The sequence below is a fragment of the Mustela nivalis genome (assembly GCF_964662115.1).
Source record: "Mustela nivalis genome assembly, chromosome: X".
NCBI classification, from domain to species: Eukaryota; Metazoa; Chordata; class Mammalia; order Carnivora; family Mustelidae; genus Mustela; species Mustela nivalis.
The window spans coordinates 98,293,276-98,311,108 of record NC_139040.1 but is presented as its reverse complement, the minus strand read 5'-3'; the positions used below and the strand labels follow the sequence as shown (position 1 = coordinate 98,311,108).

Genomic DNA, 17,833 nt, shown 5'->3' with positions numbered 1-17,833 from the left:
TAATGTCTGTGCTCTTTTATTGTAGAAATACAGAAGATGCTCAAGGCACACTTTTTGAATTACATATGTTCCTTGCATTATACAAGTCTATAGTTTTAGTTCCTAGGCTGTATCAAGTAAGGGCATTAGTTCAGTGTGACTGCTGGCTACCTGCATCACGCATCTACCCTGCAACTGCTGGGTCAAGGTGACACAAAGCTCAAAAACATTAGCCACTGGACCATCTAGCAGAAGCAAACAAGATGCACATCCCCTAGATTCTGTGGAGGGCGCTGCACCACCCAGAGTCGGATAAGGGCTTCTTCCACTATGGTCCTGAAGCATCCAACTTGGATGATTATTTAATACTCTTGGTTATAATTAGTGCTTTTTACATAAGGCACTCTTAGTTAACTTCCAAATAAGTGCCATGAGGATCAGATCTTGAGCTTGGAAGAGTGTTAAAACTTTCCCCTGACTTCGTGGTCAAGAGCAAAGTGGCACCAGTATGTAGGAGCCCTAGCTCTGAATTTCAACTGCCCCTTTTCAACTGTTTGATCTTAAGTAAACTTAATTTTAATCTCAGCAAATTACTTCATTTCTCTGGGGCTCAGTTTACTCATCTGTAAAAGGAGGATATTAATACCTACCCCACTGAGTTGTTGTGAGGATTAAATACACATTGAAATACTTAGGACAGTGCCTGGCAATAGAAAGCTCTCAGGAACTATTAGCTATTATTTTACATGGATCTAAACGTGCCCTTCCATCAATCAGTCATATTTCTGGGCAAGGTATTTGAACACATCACTGGCCACTTGGAAGTGGAGACAATATATAGAAAATGGTGAGATCTGGTCTCCTGGGGTTGTGCAGTACAATGTTCGTTGGCCTCAGCTTTTTTCTTAATAACCTCAATACTAAATCCACCCTAGGTAAATTTCAATTCATTTCCTTAGACATAAGACTGTCCACTCCCATCAAACCAAATGAAAGAGGAAATTTCCCAAGAAATAATGAAAGATGCATTAACATTTTTCCTTTCTGTCCTTTAAATTTCCTGATAAGTTCTCTTAAAATTTTCTGTATATTGATTTTTATATCAAGAACCAAGAACTTGGATTAATAAATATTTAAGTAAAACATAATAGATAGTTCTTTGAGGGGAAAATCATGAAAGAAACTTTTTTACATAGAAACTGGGTTCTGAATTTAGAGTAGCAAAATTATACTTCTTGAAGTTATCAAATTAATCATGATCCACAGAATGACTAACAAACGGTTAGTATCCTGTGGCTGAATGAGTTCTTGTATTAACTGCAATAGTTATTAATGGTATTTAAATTTAAATCATGTGTATTTTAGTTTCAGCTTGCACTAGCTCAGATTTAACTTTCATACATAAGGTTTGGCCCCTGTAATTAGTAACTTGATATGTTCTGTTGAATTTTTTGCTTTCTTCCTCTCTAATTCTGAAAGTACTTCTATACATTCTGAAACAGCATTTCAGCAAATGAAAAAAAGAAGCTGGCAAATCAGGACCAATTTCTTCTTTCGAGATCAAAATAATGCTAAGCCAGACTACAGTCCAAAATGTCTCCATGCTAATTAACTAGAGAGAGTTGGTAGTTCTCTGAAACTTGTATAAATTTTATTACCGAAATTACTAAAATTACACTGAAAACACCTTCAAAGTTAAGACCCCAACTACCTATCAGAAAAAAAATTACTATGGGCATCCAGTCCCTTTGATTGAACCTGGGTAACAAAAGAGGCAAAAGACATGGTTTATGCTGAAACCTAAGATTTGAATGCTAGTGTTTTCAAGCTTTAATAAAGTATATTTCAATTCCAAGTACCAAACATATCAAAATTCATATTCATGGGTTTATTCTTATGCATTGAAAGCAAATTCTGCTCACTGAATCCTATTTTGATTTGCACGAGGCATTCAGAGACGAGTTATAATCAGGAAAAAAGTGTCCACTGAATGCATCGTGTTTAAAAAATACAATTAATGTTTCAAAACCACACTTAAAAAGAATACCTGAAAAGTTTACTCTTTTCATAAAATTTGAGACAATATTATCCTGCTGATAAAAATACATTTCTTGTATATACATGTAGATTTCTACATGAAAGAAAGGATTCAGCTCCCAACAGAAAAGGGCTGACCCTTGATAAAGACATGTTAAATTGCCAAACTGATGCGATTCCCATTTTAAGGAGAACTGAAAACCGAAGGATAAAAGGTAAGTTAAAGGAAGGATAAAGTCCAGTCACCTGTTCCTAAACAGTGGTAGAGCTGGGCGAGAAGCAGGGGATAAAGGTAGAAATAAGACAACGAAGAAAGGCAAAGAAGGCCTGCACTCTGACCAGAAGTGAATGGAGAATCAAGCGAAGTTGAGAACAGATACAACATAGCTGCAGTGAGATGCCTGAAATTAGAATTTGGTAGCTGATAGTTAACAGAAGCTCAAATCATCTTAAAGTGGAATTAGAGTGTCTACAATTTACTGGAGAGCCAATATTCCTGTGACCAAATAACTCAGTACAGTATTATCACATAAAAAACTTTCCCAAATAACATTAGGTCATCAGAAGACCTTTGCTTCTCTTCTAATCACATTCTTTGAAGCTTAAAAAAGTCCCTGACTCCCGGGAGAGACAGCACGGTGCTCCAAAAAGAAACTCTGCTGAGATGTGTCAGTATCAGAAACTCCACTTGACCCTGGACGGGCACCGAATCTTGGATTCTTCAAAGTGAGGGCACTGTAACCAGGTTTCTTCCAAGCGAAACACTTTACCATTTTGTTGACAATGAATTAAGTTAGGATTGTTTAGAACAACCCCAAGCGTGGTGGGGAAGGCAAGGGCGGAGAAGTTAAGCAAGATAAAGAAATGTCACAGAAATTTCATGCAAGGGTAGAACACTCAAGTTCTAGGTTTCCTAATTCATGCTGTATGCAGAAGTATCCTGTAAACTAAATTTGCCTAACAGAAAAGTTTCCGTATCTTCAACGGATGAGAATGACTGCAGTATGAGATCCTTGATCAATACGAACTACCGCTGTCTCTTCTCAAAGACGGGTTCACCTTGTTTTTTACTTGAATCCTACACTAAAAGACAACTACAGTGCTACATGTTCACCACAAATCAAGTTAGGAATGTCTGAAGAAAATAAATTAATCTTGAAACAAAGAAGATGTTCTTGGTCAAATTTCAGACATTATCATTAGAAATTAATTATTGGCTCCACCAGGTGAAAGATGAAGGGAGGCCAGGAGAAGTCTATAGAGCTGATATACACACAAGTGAGTGTCACTGTTTTGTTTTGTTTTGTTTTGTTTTTAAACCTAGTTTTATTAAATATTGCTTCCTTGGGATGTGTTTATAACATCTCCCAGAACATTTTCATGTAAGGACTCAAAGCGGGCATATTAAAATACAGCTTCAATATAAAGTTTATCACAGTTTTACAGTATTCAAAAATGACAGACCTGCCTTAAAAAACAAAACGAAAACCAAAAAAAGGACTATTACACCCAAAACATAAGAAAACAATTAAATAAACAAGTTTGGCATTTCCATAACTTTATAGTATAAAACAGAATATTAAATCTATTACTGGCAAGCGGACACCGATGTTTTACCTAGCTTGAAATGTGTCCCATTTAAACATACTATACAAGTTCACTATACAAAAAAGATTGATGGTCTTTTTGATGAAAGAAGTGCACCCTGAAAATTTTTGCCAGTTTAGAATATTTAGCTCTTAAAGTCAAAAAAGTCCTTTTTTAAACTGAAGGCTAAATTCTTTTTTTTTTTTTTTTTTTTTTTTGCTGTTTTGTCTCATTTGTCAGCCTTCCTGGTTTAAAAACAATAGTGTCTATGGACGCCCACCAGGGGGCAGTGTAAGATTAGCCATTAAATCACGAACAGCTGCAAATATTGTGCATTCACCTGCAACAGAGAAAAATGGTCATTAGCTATTCGCAATACAGGAAAGATGCTGTCAACACACTGGTGGGGGTAGGGATAATTAAATCTAAAATCAGCAAGAACTTCAAGGGTCAAAATAAAAGACTAAAGTTTAACTGCACAGGCTACAGGGGATTGAGCTTCGGTGTTATGATACTTGGTTCTGGTTTTATTTGTTTTTCTTCTCAGGAAATTCTGGGCAAGTCCACGTTAGGTTTGAATTTAAGGAGAAATGCCTTGAGTTTCTCCACTGAAACACTGGAGCATTGGATAAGCCTTTAAAATTGGGTTTCGATGCTACTGAGAGTTTGTTTATGCATTCTGAATCTAATGAAAAGATTGAATTTAGATTTATGCATCAGTTACAACAGCAACGATGTCCTTCTAATGTTGCTTTAAAGGCCAGGTAAAAATGCCTATGATCGCACTGTCCAACAGAACTTTCTGTGCTGATGAAAATACTCCGTATGTGCACTGTGGCTCCTGAGTACCTGTCATGTAGCTAGTTTGCCTGAGGAACTGAATTTTAAATTTTAGTTAATTTTAACTAGCTTGAATTTAAATAGCCACATGTGGCCAGTGACAGTTATATTGGGCAGTGCAGTTATATGACACATTTTGGATTTTTCTCAAATGTAAAGGAAATGATCAACTTCTGGAGTTCAACATTTGTATCAGTTAATGAAAAAAGAGTGATTCTTAAAAGCACTTCACTGGAAGGGGAGGAAGTAACAGGTACGGGGGGCGGGGAGGGGGCGCTGAAGTATATGGCACACGGACAATCCAAAAACAAGACTTGTTGAGGGCGGGCAAGTGGGGGGAGGCTAAGGACTCATCCTTTTAATTTCCCCTTTGCTCAAAGAAACCAGAGACCCTGCCTCGTACTTCTTCTGAACATTACATAGACTTAAATATAATAAACCCAAACCAGCTATAAATAATATTAACCAAAAGCTGGGTCCCTTTCCTGGCACATGGCCTAATGCTACAGTGAGAGAACGGGAGGCCTCAATGGAAGAATGGCCTTCTGGCAAAGGGTGGGACGTGCAGTGACCCTGTGCAAGTTACTGCAAGCTTTCCTCCAACTGGTACAGAGAAAAAATGAAACCCCAGGTTTGCTCAATCTAAGGTAGACATAAAAAAAAAAAAAAAAAAAAGACTAAAAAAGTAAAGAAAAACACTCCCCAAATATCCCAACAATTTCTCAAATAAAAGGAAAAGTTATATCCTTCTTTTTCCTTTTTCAAAAACACATTTTCATTATTGATAGGTAGAAAAATGTGTCTGATCCCAAGAGGATCAAAACATTCTTTCCTTTTAATTGTAAATTCCACAAGACATAGTAATGATAATCATCTGCTTGTGAAGAAATGGTCTTATCATCAAAGTTCTACTGGACTGCTACTTTGAAAATTCTTTTAACTTTAAACTTTGTTTCTGAAGGACCTATTTGTAGCTGAAAGAAGAGATAAGTCAAAGGATGAAAGCAGAAAATTTTAAGAAGTGGAAGAAGTCTTACAGCAAAGGAAGCATACCCTTCTCTACTGCCCAGTGCATTCCTTGTAAACTCTATGTGAGTGAAAACTTGCCTACGTATATACAATATGGAGAAATAAATAGCGAAAAACAATTTCTCCCGTGATTCCTGTTTCTAGTAAAATTTTAACACTGTGGTACCTAAAAAATGTTTCAGAGAACAACTTTCCCTCATTTAAAAATGTAATTCTGTTATCATACATCCTAAGCAGAAAGCTAGAGGGCTTCCTTAATAGTAGAAATAAGCAAATTTTAATTGAAATTTAATTTCCTTAAAATTAGCAACAAGCAAAATGGAAGAAAAGTGCTCTTTTTGTGACCAAACATTCACCACTGCTAGGAGTTGTGTGTTCCGTGTAGGCTACCACAGTGTGGAAGGGACCTGGTTTACCTGCCAGAAACATCCAAGATTCCTCGAAAATGTTGTCTGAGAGCTTCATTGTGCACTTGGTGAAAAGGTTCACTTGCACCCGCCTGACACTTATTAAGAAGCCCAAAAAGCAGTGATGCCATTTGTATCAGCTTTTATTCTTCACAAAACATTTAGAAGATACAGAACTTTGAATGATAATATTCTATTAATGATCGAACCATGAAATATGAGAAACCGACATGCATTTCAACTGGTGATGTACAGAGTGGCAGGTATCGATGGTAGGGCAGGAATTCACAGCCATGAAAAAGTCTATCGTCCTAACCTACAGTTCTGTGGCAATGTGTGCTAGAAATACAAGCTTCTGGCATTAGCAACTGGGTCAGTCCCAATAGTAAATCACTAACAAAAATGAGGTCCAGGCAGCAGAGACATGGACAAAAATGAAGAACCAGTGAGAAAGGAAGAAAGCGACAGGCAGACATTAAGAGGGCCACAGCAATCAGCGCTCTATTACTAGGATTGGCGGGGGGGTGGGGGGGTAAGGTGGGAGCAGAGGAAAGATGGAGGAATCTCTCAAAAGAACTTTTATAACATATATGCAATAAAATATCATCTACTGGTCAAGTACCTTGTCGTGGTGGGTTCATCTCTGCAAACCTCTTCAGAATGTTGCTGACCATCATGGGAGCAGCAACAGAAGAGTTCTGCTGTCTGGGAATGTCTGCCTGTTGGGTTGTACCTGAAGCCATGTCATAAATGATTGGAACTATAATACTAACAGGTTCTTGGGGAGGGACCGACGTTTTCTGAGTTAGTTGAAGCTGAAGACACACAACACATACAAAAAGAATAAAAACGTAGTAAGAAAATAAAACATTTGCCTCCATTTATCAAAGGTATTATTTACTCTATCAGATTAAGATACCTTGGACATAAGAAAACTAGAGATGACAAGAAAAGTGACAAACGATTGAATATTATGGTTAAGATGCAACCGTGCCACACAATTATCTAGTTCAATATGTTTCTGTTATTATTGGAAGAATCGGGAGTACATCACATCTAAGCTGACAATTAAGGAGTCTGAGCCTGTGTTCACAGCGACAGTTAACTCAAGTAATCCCAGAGTTGTTCTATTATCCTCGCATGGCTTTTTCCTGAGGGGCTCTGCACGTGTGCACGCGTGCACACACACATTCACACACAATTGGGTAGTACTTACAAAAAATAGCATTTTGGATTTCAGCACCACAGCAGGCGTCCCAGGGGGTGCAATGGGCGGTGCGCTGGGAGGGATCGTCAGGCAAAACTGGACGTTCCATTTTAGCTGTGTTGCCTGGTCAGGAAACTGTTTTTGAAATCATGATAAAGTCATATGAACATTTAAAATTACACTCTAGTATAGGAGTCTGAAAGGTCAGGATCTTATTTTATACAATCTATTATTAACAGAACATAAAATGACAGCCTGCATTATTTCAAAGAAAACGCATACATGACGTTCCTACATGCAAAGTCAACTCCACACCTGTGTGACATGTTCCCCTTTCCTTCCCTCCCGCTCCTTTAATTCCCAGGGCCTACAGATTCTGCTTCCTTGGTGTCTCTGTCATCCGTTCCCACCTCTCTACTTTGACAGATGCAACCAAGCTCCAGGACTGGTGATTTCTCTCGTGGCCCCTAATGGTCCCTTCCGGTGGCTGCCTCTCCCAGTTCCACCATCTATCACTGCCAGAAAAATGTCCTTGAGCATGGTTCTAATCGAGCTCACAAATGTTTAGCAACATGCAGTGACACATGTTTTTCCTTTCCCTTACCCTACCAGGACCAAGACCTGGTATTCAAGACCCTTCTTAACCGATGCCACCTAGACGTCCCAGCCTCAGTCCCAGCTCTTTCTCTAAAACATACTTGTCAAACTGTATTAATAATTTCAAACTGTGTTCACTGGTGTTTTTTGCCTTTTTTTTTTTTAAAAGATGTATTTATGTAGTTTGGAGAAAGAATGCTCATGAGCAGGGGGAAGGGCAGAGGGAGAGAGAAAAGAAAGAGAGAATCTGGAAGCAGACTCCCTGCTGAGTGCAGAGCCTGAGGCACGGCTCAATGCCAGGGTCCTGAGATGGAGACCTGAGGCAAAATCAAGAGCCAGCCATTTAAGTGACTGAGCTACCTAGGCACCCGCACTGGTGCCTTTTTGGTTGTTGTTTTCTCCACATTTCCTTAAAAAATTCAAATGGGTATCTTTTTGATATAAATGTTTCCTACATGCTACTAGAGCAGAAGCCAAATGTTGAGACTATCAGCAAAGGAACACTGCTGTCCCCAATATTAACAGCAAAACACCAACTGGAAAAAGGAGTGAGGTATTTGGAATTACCCAAAGCAATACTGTAAACATTTGAATGCAAGTCCTGTAAGCTTGGAAAAATATAATCAGCTGCCACCTGGATTCCATCTATATAATTGTATACTTTCACAGGAAAGAAGAGAAATTCATCTCCCCAGGGAGGACAGATTTTTTGATAAATGACATTCGGGGAATTGGGGGCATCTGAAAAAGCCAGATCCACCCCTCACATTTGACACCAAGGTATATTTTAAATGGATCAAAAATTTAAAGAATTTTAAAAAACAAATCCATAACAGTACTAAAAGAAGCCACAGGAGCATCATTTCAGTATCTAGGAGCAGGAAGAGTGAATTAAATGTATTTGCTTTTGTAAGAGGTAAGCCACTGGTAACTTGTGTTGCCTGTGGGGAGGGAGACTAGACAGCTGGACAGGGATAGATGGGAAATTTCCCCTGTATCACATCTTGATCTCAATTCAAAAGATACAGAAGGGCTGTGTTACCTATTCAAAGATAAATAAAATCTTAAAAAATAAGAAGAGTGTAAAAGAAAAACAGAAGTACATAAATAGGTGAAAACCAATAAACACTGCTCCCACCAACTTCAACCTCTTCAGACAGTCCTTGTTATATATAGAAGTATGTGCGTCACTCTAACTTACCAGCTCTAGCTTCATAATATGCACACAGTCCCTGAGGATGTGTGTAGGAGCTCCTAACAGCTTGGTGAAGGCTATTAATGTATTGGCTTTAAACGGCGGTCCTGCAACCTACAGGGATGAATAAAGCAAGTTACTCCACATTCTACTTTGACTCTTCTTTTTGTTGATGGTACAGGCATACCATGGAGATGTGAGTTCAGTTCCAGCCCACCCCAATAAAGCAAGTATTGCAATAAAGTGAGTCAAGTGAGTTTTCAGCTTCCCCAGTACATATAAAAGTCATGTTTATCTATTAAGTGTGCAATGGTATTATGTCTAAAACAATGTACCCATCTTAAAAAATACTTTATTGCTAAAAAACACTAACTACCACCTGAGCTGTCAGAGAGTCACAATCATCGGTCACCATAATAAAGAAAAAGTTGGAAATTTTACAAAAAGTACCAAAATGTGACAAGGAGACATGAAGTGAGCAAATGCTGGTAGGAAAATGGCCCTGGTGGACCTGCTTCATGCAGGGTTGCCACAAACCTTCAATTTGTTAAAAAAACAAAAACAAACCAGTATCTGTGAAGCAAAGCAAGATAAAGTGCAATAAAACAAGTTATGCCTGTATTAAAACTATGCATTAAGAAACACATACTCTTGTTTCAAAGAACTTCTCCAAAACTTGAAGTTCATCGGGTTTCCACTGTCCTGCATTTTCAGGTGTCACTTTGAGCTGAAGTGTTTGGTTGGTTTTCGGACTAAGGGCTACTCTGCATTTCAGGGCATCAGTTTTAAACATGATCACTCCAGGTTCGTTGGAATTTATCAGCTGCAGCTGCAAAACATGAAGGGTGCATCAAGTTAGTATGTAAGACAAAGAGGAAATGAAAACAGAACTGTTTCAGAGGGAAAACTAAAAATTGATACCTGCTCCCAATCAAAAATATCTAGGCCCCGAGAACCATCAATTGCTAACATCCCAAAGAAGGAACTATAGGTGTCTCTCGAAGGAAGAACAGAACACAACCTACGGAATATTCTTGTAATGTAACAAACTTGAGCTACAATTCAGGAGTTAGATTTGTAGGGTAGACCAATATTATAGAAATGTGAGGGTCAAAAGGACATGTTAAAGAATTCCAAAGGGATGCAATCAGCAAAATCCAGACTGTGAGGAACTTGACACAGCAACAGATAAGGCTGCTTCAACAAATAAACTGTGTGAGAAGAGATGGAGGGGGAGTCTCCAGTTTGAGAGAGACATAAACGTGTTTGGTTACTTCTTTATTTTATTATTATTATTATTTTTAAAGATTTATTTATTTATTTGACAGACAGAGATCACAAGTAGGCAGAGAAGCAGGCAGAGAGAGAGGAGGAGCAGGCTCCCCCTTGAGCAGAGAGCCCGATGTGGGCAGAGGCTGAAGGCAGAGGCTTTAACCCACTGAGCCACCCAGGTGCCCCTGGTTACTTCTTTAGACCATAAACACCGTGATAACTTGGGAAATCTGGACACCAACTAGCTATATGATGATAAAGAAATGGTCTTTATGGATGAAATGAGGTCTGGGACTTGCTGTCAAACCATATGGGAGAAGGAGCTATAGAAGAAACAAGACTGACAGGAGTTCACTGTTGAAGGCAGGTGATAAGAACACAGAAGTTCATTATATTCTCATACTATTCTACTCTCAACTTGCATATATGATTAAAATTTTTCACAAAAAGTTTTTTTAAAATGGCACAGTAGAAGAAAAAAATAAAGAGCACCATTACAAAATGTTGGATCTGGATTGGGACCTTATAGCTGGCAAATTTTTCTGTAAAGTAATGGAGAATAAATATTTTAGGCTACATGGTCTCTGTCACAACTACTCAATGATGCCGTCAGAGTTGAAAGCTGCCATCAACAATACGTAAATTCATATATGTGACTACATTCCAGTAGAACTTCATTTACAAACAGGTGGTGGGTAGGAATTGCTCCCCTCTCCCAACCAGGGCCAGTAGTTTATTGACCCCTGCTCTATCATAACATATTAATTATGCAGATGAGCAAAATGAGGTTCTAATGCCCGAAAGCTTATGTGGCTTCTAAGTGGCAAAAGAAGGGTAGATCACAGGTCTCATAATGATTTTTTTAAATGCTAATTCATTCAATTTATGTTAAGACCTCTATTATTTTCAAATCTAAATATAAAGGTTGCAGAATAGCTAGGTGCCATCCACGGAGCAGATATTTTAAACATTCGCCATTCTACCTCATTAACACATACATGTATCAAGAGTTATAAATAATATGTACTGAATAATACCAAGATATTACGCTAAGAGCTTTATAAGAAATACCTCAAACTCCCACAATTGTTATGAGTTAGGTAAATACAATAATCTACCATTATCAAAAAGGTAAAGGGATTTGCCAAAGCTTGTACTAGCTGGTGGCATGGACTGGGTACAAACCCAGATAGTCAGACTAGAACCACGGCTATCAACTCGGAACTATTTCCTGAGGATATCACCACAGGACATAAGTCTTTTTCTGACTTTTTCTATATCAATTCAGCTGTTCATGAACCTTGTGATCAAAAATAATTTTATTTTAATGGAGAATCCAATTCAAAGTCAGCTTGCCAGCAAGAGAATTCCAGGAAGCCAACAGCTACTTCTACGCTACTCTATGCAAAGGCAGATTCTGGGAGCATTTGTCCCATGACACTGTGGGGACACTGTAGGACTTATCTCTGGGCCTGTCAGCCACAGCACAGGAAACTATAAAATGCAGGAACATGTTAACTTAAGAATGGAAAAGGAAATAGTGGGGCCCATTTTTAATGCTAGAGCAGTGTGGACAGCACAATTTTCACAAGCTAGCTAAAGGAAGTGAGGGAACATTATTTTAGTTCACATGCTGTTCCGTGGGGCAATTTATTAGCACCATCCTTTGACAACCATCACTGAGGAGTTCACTAGGTACCCATACCGTTTCTTGTTGAATAATTCTTTGAAGGTGCCGTCTCATGATGACCGATCCAAGGAATCTTTCAAGCGGAGAACAAAGGTAACTACCTGCCAGGCCAGGCACAAGGCCTGGTGTTGGAGAGGGCAGCAGTAAAATGTTCAAGGCACTGTGAGTGAGGATGGTAGGTATGGAGGCTGCCCAGGAGCGCTGAGGTAGTTTACGAGGCGGAGGCATGTTTGTTGGCAAAGTCTGGGAACCTTTTGGGAAGGAAAACATGTCATTTCATTCACAAATACACATGGTCCCACTGTTCTGTTTTGCTTTTATCATAAATCTTTGCTACTCTAAAGCAATCCAGACTGTTTTCCTTACTCCTTGTGGCCTAACAATCGTATGTTAGCTTCCTGTTAGCAAAATGGCCAGGATTCCTCTCCCTTTAGCTGGGTTCCTTGCAAAGTGACTTTGTAGCAAGACCTTTGAGAGACGGAGCCCATTTCTCTTCCTGGAATCTGGGCTGGCCCTTTGACTTGCTGTGACTTAAAAGAATGCAGGGGAAGTCATGTGGCACCAGCTGCAAACCTAGGAGTCCACTCACGTTCTTGGAACCCCGCCCAGCCATCAGGTGAACAAGCCTGCGATTAAGTAAGAGACCACAGGGAGCTGAGGAAGCCACGCCACCTGGGGCCATTTTACACCAGCCAGGCCTCAGCCCACACAGGAGCTGATGATAAATATACTAGTAAGCAAAGCAGAAACTGGAAAAATCACCCAGCTTGGCTTAGCCTAAATCACCAACCTATGGAATGGTGAGCTAATGTAAGATTGCTGTTCTAAGTCATTAAACATTACCTGGCAAAGCTAACTAACATATGTGCACAATTCTGTTCTGTGTTAATTTGTACAACCTTGTCAGTTAACTTGAGGTGTCCCTCAAGGTCTAGTTTTGCAGCTAAGCTAGTAGATATACCAGAAGCACTGGGGCTCACCTCATAAGACTTCTGGAGGAGACATTTTCCTCTCCTATATTTTACTTTAACTGTGCAAGTTAACTACTGTTAACCAATTTACTAAGTGGATTAAAGTTTAAGTTATTAAGTATCTCCATTTAACAAGCAAGTCACAGCTTTCAAATGTGAGGATGGAAAAAAAAACAACAGGACATCATGTGGAGGTTAGACTAAAACAGACACAAAAATGGTGATGCCGCTCACTTGTTCCAGCTCGAGGGGAATGAGAAGCATCTGGTACTGGAGAATGTAGTGATGGGTTGGCTGGTGACATTCCAGGCATGCGTGTTGCTGGTGAGGGGCCGGACACTTGAGGAGACCCTGGCCAGTTCCCAGCTCGTCCACTTGGTGACACCATAGTGTATGGAGAACTAGGGTCCAGGGTTCCTATAAACAAGTGAACAGATGGTTTTCAAAACCTGTATTTTAATAACTGAAAAGTACTTGACACCACTGAAATGCTTGACACTTTACAAGGCAATCATTTTTTTTCCCTTCCGCTATTTCACTAAAGTATGCGGCTTTTGCATGTGGCACACCTGAATCTCTATTTTGTGTAGTTTATGTACTTTTTAACATGACTCAAAGTTAGAAAAATATAGAATGAGAAATGATAAAGGGTATCTTCACACAAGCTTCAGCATGTTCAATGTGTAACAATCTACACACTATGCAACAACCTATTTTCAAAAACCTATTTGCAAACGTCTTTGAAAATGTTGAGCAAAAAAATCTCAAAGCTCACTTAAGGGCAGAAATCTTTTATTTTTCAAGTAACCCTGACAAATTACGTTTTTCATTCTACCCAAGGCTGAGGAGAGGGAAATTTTCCCTTTTCTTTCTTTAGTAAAGGCTATGCTGACTGAGAAATGGACCAAGAATCAAGTCTTGAAAGCAGTAACTTCCTGAATCATTTGATTATTTAAATTTCATCCCGCAGTTACCTTTAACGTATTATTTATGCCCCTCTGTAATCAAAATATAAACGAAGAAAATACTTTTACCATATATCAGAGAGCAAATGATCCTAACTTTAAAGTCTTATAAATTGGTAAGAAAAAACACAAGAACACATAGGCTGGCATAAAATAAGAAATACCTAAGACTAGTGAAAGAAAAAAGGTTTGACTTCATTAATAATCAAAGAAATGCACATTAAACAAGAAGATACCATTCTTTACCTATCAAAATGACTACGATTTCTGAAAGTCCTAATACCCTGTGTTGGCAATGATGCATGAAAATAGACATTCTTGTCTGATGCTGGAGCAAATTGGTACAGCATTTCATGTGAACAGAGATGATACCATTTGCCATTGTTTAAAAAAAAAAAAAGAAAGAAAAAAAAAAGAAAAAAAAAAAAAAGGAAACATTCTAAACATACAATAGGAGGGCAGTTAAATCATGGTATGTCAACAAAAGGGAATACTATGAAGCCATTTAGTAGGACAATGTAGATATCACAAATATTAATAGTAGATAGTAAAACCACAGACGCTACACAGCTGTAAAAACTGAGGAAGTCCTTTATGCTGTGATTTGGCATGGCATTTAGGAAAAAAATAGATGAAAAAAGTAAGGCACTGTAGTGAAGTATGCTGTCCCATGTGTAAAAGCAGTAAGAACAGTTATAGGCATCTGCCTGTGTATGCACACATCTCTGCAAGGACACATAAGAGATGGGTAACACTGAATGCCTCTGGGAAGAGCAACTAGGTGGCTGGTGGCATAAAAACACTTCCCTGGCTACCTCTTGTATTCTTTATTTGAACCAATTCAAAATAGAATTTTTTAGTTGGAAAGTTAAAGAATTCAAGTCTCAAAACAATACATATGATATAGTCCCAGTTGTGGGGGAGGTGTCTGAGAGGAGAGACAAGCAGACAGGTGGAGAGCAACAGAGAGGCGAGCAGGCAGACAAGCCGGGGGGTTAGGGTTAGACGGGAATAGCAAGGCAGAAGCGAGGGGGAGAGAGAGTCCAAAGCAGACAGACTAACTGGTAAATCTCTGCGTGGTGGGATCAGGACAAATTCATTTTCTTTGACGATTTCCCCAACGAACAAAGTGCTAATTTTGCAATAAGAAAAGAATTTATTTAACAAAAAACTACTTCACGTCAAATTCTTAAGCTATTGCGATTTCCATGTATGGACTCACCATGTGGACTAGCAAAACTGGCCCCTGGTCCTATTGAGATTCCATGCGAGGATGGGGGAGGAGTTGGAACAAATGACGCTGGTGAAGGGGCTCTCAAAGCCCCACTGGGGGAGCTGGCAGCATGCAGATTTCCTAATAAAGGAAAATAATTATAGATGATCTTGCAGGACACATACTATGTCCTGGCCAAGGACCTCAAATTAAGACTCTCTCTACAGATTAAAGAAATAAGTAGTAAAGCTCCCTTAAATAGCACAAAGAAAATGTAGAATGATTCTGTTACTGAAAAAGAGAGAGAGATCAATTCAATGGGGCCCAAATTTTAGCTCTTATAGTGACTGAATTAAAAAAAAAATACCCAGTGTACTTTTGTGTTTGCTCACTCACTCTTTCAGCAAGTGGGCATGAATGTTAATTTCATGCCAAGCATTGCTATAGGCACTGGGGATGCAGCAGTTGACAAGACAAAAATTCCTGCCCTCATGTAGTTTCTATTCTAGTAGAATGAGGAAGACATCAAATGTATGTCAAGCAGTGATAAGTGCTATGGAGAAAACCTGGGCAAGGAAATGGGGCAGTATCATGTAATGGTGGAAATGGGTGCTGTTCTTTCTATAAAGCAACCCCAGAAGACTGCTCTAAGAAGGGAGCACGTGAGTAAGTGAAGGGTAAGGTGTGAAGATACCCAGGGGGGTAAGATATTCCAGGCAAGAAACAGAGCTAGTCCAAAGGCCCCAAAGGCCCCAAAGGCAGTAGCAAAAATAATAGGGAGGAGGCCAGTGTGGCTGGATCAGTGCGAGCCATGGGGAAGTGGGAGGAGTTGAGGACAGAGAGATGGTGGGGGGGGGTCCCAGATCATACGGGGACTTGTAGGCCATTCTAAGGACTTAGAGTTTACCCTGAACGAGATGGGAAACCACTGCAAAGTTTGGAACAAAGGAGTTATAAACTAGCTTCTGTTCCGGAAGGATCACTCCAACCACAGTGTAAAAAACAGACCACAGGGCAGGGGCAGGGAAACCAGTTAGAGGCAAGAGTAATAACCCAAGTGAGAGATGGTTAATGGCTTGGGCAAAGGTGGAGGCTGAGGAGGGTTAGCATCTGTATAAATTCTCAGCTCAGAGTGGACAGTATCTGGGACTGACTGAAGTGGGTGTGAGAGAAAGAGGAGTCCAGCATGACTCAAAACAGCTCTGGCCAAGCGGCAGGCAGGAAGGGGCTGCTGTTTCCGGGAGGTGGGGCAGGGTGCGGAAGTGGGCGGGCAGGTGTTAGGAGTTGAGTCTCAGCCATTGTCTACACATCTACAAGGACATGCTGACTAGACAGCTGGAAAACACAAGACTCGAGTTCAGGGGAGAGGTCTAGATGGCAGACATTAAAAAACTGAGAGCAGTGAGCTTAAAGATGGGATTTAGCCACAGGACTAGTTTCTACTGAGCATCAGGAAAAGGGGGAACCATGCTCCCCAAACTATGAATAAATGTGACATGGAGACACTCACTACATTACCATCACTATCCTCGGTATTCACATGTTTCCGACTCTCTACTCCTGTCTAAGAGAATTTCATATCCTCCACCTAATACCTAATGCAGTGCCTTACGTGCAGTATGTTCACCAACATGATAACCTTTCAGTGTCGTTTAGAGATTCAGCTGTGGGTTGCTGTAGGGATTAAATGGATAAAGTGCTCAGAACATGGCTTAGCACACAGCAAGCACTATATACCTGTCTGGCACTGTAATTATTTCCAAATAATTATTTCTACTTCCTTCTACATAAAACCTCACTCATACCCTAGAAATGTACACCCCTTGGGTTCTCTGCCCACATCTCCTGTTCTGCTCCTTGCTCCCTAGCAGCTCCTTCTCAGGCTCCTACACCTGGGAAGCAGCTGCCGGTATTCCGCAGGGGCTGAGCTCACCCACCCAGCTCAGCCTTCATTGACCTTCAGCAACATAACAATAACTTCCAAATCTTCATCTGTGGTTCCGCCAGCTCTGCTGAGCAGGTAAGGGGGTTATCTACCCAAGAAATCTGATACCCGTCTTCTTTGCTAGACGACACGCTTGAGAGCGGAACTGTATTTGGCTGGCTGCTGAATCCCCAGCGCCGTGGAGCATCTGGCCCAGGGCAAGAGCTTAAGCTACACCAACAAACTGTCCAGTTAAGAGTAAAAATTAGGCATCCTCAAGTAGTTCTATAGTGTGCTTCACGGGGCTGCCAACAGAGCCATTTTGTTAGGACAAGCAGGCTGTGCGCTGGCCTACTCTGTGGGGCAGGGCACCTTTCACACATACTAGGACTCAGCAAACTTGTCATGTAAGGGGTCGTCCTAGCAGGAGAGCAGCCCTGACACTGCAGGAATGCGTGTGCCTGGGTTCCCCCAAAACTACAAAAACAGGTAGGTGGTGGGTAGGACTCGATTTGTTGGTCCGACACAGATCGTGTTGTGATTAGCTCTTCTTGGAGCTGTGCCGTGAGCCTGGCACTGGGTGACAATACCTCCTCTTAATTCAGATCTTTTAAAGTGTTCCTGAGTCACGAACGCAGCGTTCATAACCCTGTCGTAAGGAACAAATGGCAGTTATCTAGCCACAGGTAAGGAGTGGTATCTGAAGGTCTAGGCTGCATGTGTGGTGCTTGTGTTTGTGTGCGCACGCGTGTATGTTCTGAATGTCAAAGCTGAACATGACAAGAGAATAAGTAATATCTTACCTGGAGACTGTGTGTGCATCATAGAGGGAGACTGACTAACTGTGCTGTGGTAAGACGCAGGGGGCGAAGTAAGGGGATAAGCACCTGATGATCCTGGCTGTTTGGGAAATGGCTGAA

The 17,833-nt window shown here is 40.2% G+C and overlaps 1 protein-coding gene across 1 annotated transcript in view; it reads right to left on the bottom strand.

Annotated features, from left to right (window-relative positions):
* Positions 1–1,766: 1,766 nt before the first annotated feature.
* Positions 1,767–17,833, bottom strand: part of MED14 (mediator complex subunit 14) — a gene marked incomplete at its 5' end in the record, with an annotated part of 57,227 nt that continues 41,160 nt past the window's right edge. The window contains 9 exons of the mRNA XM_082717804.1: positions 1,767–3,943; positions 6,502–6,694; positions 7,096–7,221; positions 8,885–8,992; positions 9,528–9,707; positions 11,856–12,091; positions 13,046–13,228; positions 14,999–15,130; positions 17,717–17,828. Of these exons, the coding sequence (XP_082573930.1) occupies positions 3,870–3,943; positions 6,502–6,694; positions 7,096–7,221; positions 8,885–8,992; positions 9,528–9,707; positions 11,856–12,091; positions 13,046–13,228; positions 14,999–15,130; positions 17,717–17,828 (1,344 nt within the window). The 3' untranslated portion in view covers positions 1,767–3,869. The remainder of the gene's footprint in view (positions 3,944–6,501; positions 6,695–7,095; positions 7,222–8,884; positions 8,993–9,527; positions 9,708–11,855; positions 12,092–13,045; positions 13,229–14,998; positions 15,131–17,716; positions 17,829–17,833) is intronic.